Source organism: Hipposideros armiger, unplaced genomic scaffold, assembly GCF_001890085.2.
Source record: "Hipposideros armiger isolate ML-2016 unplaced genomic scaffold, ASM189008v1 scaffold_253, whole genome shotgun sequence".
NCBI classification, from domain to species: Eukaryota; Metazoa; Chordata; class Mammalia; order Chiroptera; family Hipposideridae; genus Hipposideros; species Hipposideros armiger.
In genome coordinates this window covers 1,815,458-1,821,067 of record NW_017731603.1, presented here as the reverse complement: position 1 = coordinate 1,821,067, position 5,610 = coordinate 1,815,458, and the positions used below count along the sequence as shown (strand labels likewise).

Here is a 5,610-nt window from a genome sequence, read left to right as displayed (position 1 = left end):
GTAAGCGGCTTGTTCAAGATCATAAAACTGCTAAGAGGTGGAGCTGAAACTTGAACCTTGTCTAACTTATTTTCTTAAACTGTACTATCTGGATTGTCACATTGTTGACAAATCATTGAAAAATACACTTTAAAAAGTAACATACAATAAGCAGGCATTGAAGATATGTTCGCTGCCAATTTAACATGGTGATTAAAAAAATCTTTTGGGTGGGTTCCTTCGATCAGCAGTGTTTCTTGAGCACTCCTTGTATAACAAGCTCTCTGTAGGGAGCCTTGCTTAGAGAACAAAGATATACACACATGATCTCAGTGAAAGGCCACTAAGGTACTGTCACCGAACAGTGAGTTGAACATGCACGTAACAGGCTGAATCCACATGGACCTGGGAGAGAAGGTCGGGAAGCCTCCATTGCACCCTTTACCTGGTTCGGGAGACAGTGTGGTATCTAACAAGTGCTGGGTTCAAACCTTGATCTCACCTTTCTGCAGTATGACCTTGACTGAGTTTCTACTTTGAGCAGCAGTGTTCTCAAGCATAAAAGGGAGATACTGATGGTCTCTTCACAGACAGGCCATGAAAGGCCTTGTTTCTGATACAGGTATCTGTTAGTTCAATGTTAGTTCTTAAATATATTATTGTGCAAGGTAATGTCAGACAAACACGCAAATAGCCTTGAGCTTTTTGATTCAGCACTTGCGGATTTCCCCCTAGGTTCCTGGTTCCTGTGCAGCCTCCCCCGACCCCCATGAGCCTTTGGTTATCTGGAAAACGCACAAAAGGAAATTGTGTGTAGCTGCCACCATGAAATACTCAGAAAGTCACCTCTGAGGAAAACCAACACTTTCAAGAAAAAACAGACACAAAGTTCAAAAAAAGAAAGCTTTGCGATTGGCCAGTTGCCCATCTGGAAGTCCTCAAGGGTAATTAATGATTTGGTGAACTGACTAAATGACTAAGTCAGTTTCTGCAGTGACTCCAAAAGCTGAGGTTGATGAGGAAGCAGAAGGAAAACAGCTTTAACCCGTGGAGGACGCGTGCAGGTGGGAGTGGGGCCCATGCTCCCGGGCCGGGAAGTCCTGCAGGCAGGTTGAGGATGGGGTACCCCAGGCCCAGCTCCCCTGTCCACAGGGCTGGTTGGGCCACCTGCCATCCAGCCTCCACCTGTCTGCAGCAGCTGTGAGCTCGAGGCCCAGCCATCTCATCCTAGCAGCTTCCTATCTCATTTTTTTTTTCTACTGTTGACCAAACTTTGGGTCACAGTGCTCTTCAGTTTATAAAATAATATTCCAGAATATATTTTCTAAGACATCCAGTCCATCAAACATGCAAACTCTAAGGCCCATGGCTTGTTAAAATATGTTACGCTCATTTTAAAATGGTCAGGGCATTTTATTCTAGAAAGCCTTTTTCTCTTGGTCCTGTTTCACATGGTGTCATTGCTTTGGCAAGACAGTCCAAACATGGTGTGATACAATGCTATTTTATGAGTTGTTAAGAGGAGCCAGTGTCTGATGTGAGAGATAAAGGGAAGGGAAGGTTAAGGTGGCAATTTCTGGGTCACCCCAGGGCCTGATTCTGAGGTGGTTACATGACACGACTGGAGGCTGCCAGCATTCATAGGTGGTAACATAGGCCTTTTTGTAGTTGTGTAGACTTGGGATTCTGCTAGAAGGGAAACAGTATGGAGAAGCCAAAAAATCAAATCTTAGATCTGACGATAGAAGCATCCCAGTTGGAGTCTGGAGAGCACTGTTTGAGTGCTGTCCCTACCACCAGTGGTGTGACCTATGACCTCTTTAACCTTTAGGCTCCTCATTTGAATAAAGGTACTCATGCAAATACCATGGATTGTTTTGCCAGCTGTTAAAATGCTTCACAAATGTTTGGATGGCTACTTGTATTTGTATGTATACTCTGATGATATATATTTTTTAAGTTTTTTGTTTTTTTTTTTAATTGGGGAACAGTGTGTTTTTCCAGGACTCATCAGCTCCAAGACAAGTAGTTGTTTCAATCTAGTTGTGGAGGACACAGCTCAGCGGTCCAGGTGGGGATCTAATCGGCAACCTTGGTGCTATGAGCACCGCGCTCTAACCAGCTGAGCTAACTGGCGGCCCCCTCTGATGCTATTATTACACTGAAATTTTATTCTGCATCTTTAAGCAAGTGATTTAACTCTCTAGCTATGGTACATCAAGGCCAATATATTTGTAGAGGGGGAAAAAAAAATCACTGCTCCAGTGGCAAAAATACAAATCTGAGGGTTAGAGAACTTAAGTTTTATTTCTTCTACTTCCAATACAATTTGGAGAACTGTGATCAGGCTTTAAAAACAAGTGAATTAGTCACTGGACCAAGAGATGCTGGAAACTGCATTATCGTGTGGTATTTCTGTTGCATCTAGGTGTCCAGGTCTTCCTGCATGGCACTTTACGAGATTTCTGTTTGTGAATCGTTGCGGTGTTGCCGTGCCCCTCATTTTGGAAGGGAGGCAGATAGACGCGGAGAGTTTGCAGGTTCTCCTGGCCTGTGCTGCTTCCGCCGCAGCAGGGGCTGAGGTGCCGTGGTGGCCGGCGGTGCCGCTGGAGATGGAGCTGGAGCTGCACTGCATGCTCACGTGGCCGTGTCTTGTGATGCTGTTCCATCTGGGAATAAGTGCTGATGGGATTTTTTTTTGATACACACCTTGTACAACCAGGAAGTTAGAAATGGGCGGGAACAGTCATGGCTCAAGCTTCTGGGTCTTGATCACCTGAGGGAACCAACTCGTAAGAGGCCTTTCCCAGAACACACGTCCAAGAGAAGCTCGTGTTGTCTCCTCAGATGGTCACTGCTTACTCTCTCTCTTCTTTGTTTCTGTCTTGCTGTTCTTCTCATTCTTCTCTTTGTTGTCTCCCTTTCAGTTCTTCTCTTTCCTTCTTTCTTTTTTCTTCTCTCCCATCTTCACTCTCTTCTGTTCTCATTTTTGGGGGGCCAAGGGGCTAAAGGACCTGCCTGATCAGCTGCGTGGCCCTTCCCTCTGATGCTCCTTCATGGCTTTTCCTGGCTGTCCTTGACTCTGGCCTGAGTGCTCCCACCCACAGTGGGTAAATGTATTCCTCACAGGGAGCAATGGCTACAGATTTTCAATGACTGCTCTGTTGAGATTAGTTTATCTGACTATGGAAAGGGACCTCACTGGGCAGAGGAGACATTTAGTCGTCTCGTCTTTACAAACCCAGAAGTTCGGCAACTTCCACCAGGGAGCTCTGCTAAGCTTGTGTCTCAGGCATAGATATATCCTTCCTCTGATGACGAAAGCTGTGGTCTTTCTGCTTATAGATCGAGGAAACTCGGCTCAACATTGACAAGATCTCGGAGCACGTGGAGGAGGCTAAGAAGCTCTACAGTATCATTCTGTCTGCACCAATTCCAGAGCCAAGTGAGTGTTTACTCAGAGCTGAGGCACCCAGCAAGGACCCTTGGCATTGGAGCTGAGTCATTCTGGCACTAGATGACACCAGCGTACATGTCACATCATCTTCCCTTCCCCTTTGCCCTATCTGAGCTCATGCCGCCTAGCCAGTCAGTTCTTCTGGGATAAATACTGCTCTGGGTGATGGGCGCCTGAGAAAGCCACACCTCTTCTGTTGATGTTTCATCTCACAGAGCAATTAGCCTTTTCTAATGGATTCCATCTGCCTTTGTTTACCCAGAAACCAAAGATGACCTAGAGCAGCTCACCGCTGAGATCAAGAAAAGGGCCAACAGCGTGCGGAACAAACTGAAGAGTAAGAACGGAACAAAGGGAACAAGCCCGCCCCCACTACCATCTGTCTCACATCCGCAGGGTCCCGCGCTTCTGGAGCAAAACTCATCCTCATGGAAGTGACACTGCTTGTTCCATCTTTGCTAGTGGTTTGGGCACTGTCCCTGAAATGACCTATTATAGCCCCAGAAATTTTACCTATCCTTGACCATGACTGTAGTTGAAAGAACACAGAATTGAAGTTAGGAGATGAGAATTGACGTGTGCTCTCAGCTGCTGAGTAGTTGTGTGACTTTATCCTTTACCTTAGTCCCTCGACTTTTCTCTCGCTGGTCCTGTTTCCCCAGCACCGACATACATGTGAACAGTAATGGTAGAGATTTTTTTATATAGATGCAAAAAATGTGATTCAGCCTCTAGACATTTCTTGGGGCGCTAGGTATGTCGCTCTTCCATTATCCCCAGCCCCACCTCACAGTTTAAGCCTTGTTCAGTGAAGCCACCGTCATGGATTTAGTCCCTTGGGGGCCCAGAAGGTCTCAGTTCTGTGTCTGTGGTCTGCACTCTTGCCCAATGTATTCGGTGAATGCTTATTATTGGTCAGAGAGTGAAAACAGCATTGCTCAGCCAAATTTATCATTTCTTCCCAAAAAACAAATCGTAACACCTATTTTTGTGGGGGGCGGAGGTGGGGGTCATGAGTCGCAGCTTCCAACAACAGCAATGACAGTGTGCTTGCCCCTGTGCCAAACACTCCGTGTGTGTTCTCACTTACTCTCCACGTCAGGATTGCGAGGGAGGTACTATTATTTATTTCATCCTACAGATGAGGGACCAGGACCACTAAGAGAGGTGGAATGTCTTTCCCAAAGTCACACAGCTAATAAGTGGCAGGACAAAGACTCTCGCTGTTAACTGCTGTGCTAAGATGTATTCAGAGAGTACGGGGAAATAGTAAGAGGTGTGGAACGCACGCCCCGTGGCTCACACGTGAGCTGACCTGAGTTTGTGCCTGCCTCTTGTTCCATCTCCATGAGCTGGGTGTGTAAGAATGAGCGAGGTGTGCATTGCACGGTGTGTTTCTTGGTAGAGAGCAGCGGTGTGTTGCTACAATAACCAACCTGACTCTCCTCTCCAGGCATGGAGAGGCATATTGAAGAAGATGAGGTCCGCTCGGTAGCAGACCTCCGGATTCGGAAATCCCAGGTAGGACTTTCTCTGGTCTTAACAGTTGTCTAGTTCAATCTTTTAATTTTCCGCCCCCATGGCTGAGGATTCTCCCCCCCCCCCACGCCCTTTTTCTTTTTAAATACAATCCTTATTTGGAACTCAGTTGAAGAGGTGGTGAGGCGGAGCTGCTCAGGTGAAAGCAGAGGACAGGGCCAGAGTCCAAACCTCTTGGCCCCTCTCTCACACTCTCCATAGAGGCCCCTGAAGATTTTTCTAGGGCTCCCAGAGCACAGCCTAGGGTTTCGTAGGCCTCCTTGTTTTATGGGTGAGGAATTGAAGTCTTCTCTCTAAAGATTGTTTGTCATTCGATGTCTAGTTTGGTGTTCAGCCCTGTGGTGGTCATCAAAGATATGGTCCTTGTCCTTAGAGAACTGGTGTGATGTTCAAGTGTAAGGAAACTATTATGTAAGACCCAACAGCAGGGCAGTGTGAGAAGACACAATCAAATGCATGTGCTCTCAGCATTAAAAGATCTCAGGAAGACTAGCGGGTGGCCAGAGGAGGCTGGGCCTTGGCTGGGCAAGGGTGCCCACGTGGACAGGCTCAGGGGTAGAGGTTCTCCGAAGAGGCAAGGAGGCAGGAGCGCGCATGTGTGTGTGTGTGTGTGTGTGTGTGTGTGTGTGTGTGTG

At 46.9% G+C, this 5,610-nt stretch overlaps 1 protein-coding gene across 2 annotated transcripts in view; it reads left to right on the top strand.

The window, feature by feature from the left end:
- Positions 1-5,610, top strand: part of STX3 (syntaxin 3) — a 46,297-nt gene that overhangs the window by 21,445 nt on the left and 19,242 nt on the right. For both annotated transcript variants that reach the window (XM_019656024.1, XM_019656025.1), the window contains exons 3-5: positions 3,325-3,424; positions 3,699-3,773; positions 4,890-4,957. In XM_019656024.1, the coding sequence (XP_019511569.1) occupies positions 3,325-3,424; positions 3,699-3,773; positions 4,890-4,957 (243 nt within the window). The remainder of the gene's footprint in view (positions 1-3,324; positions 3,425-3,698; positions 3,774-4,889; positions 4,958-5,610) is intronic.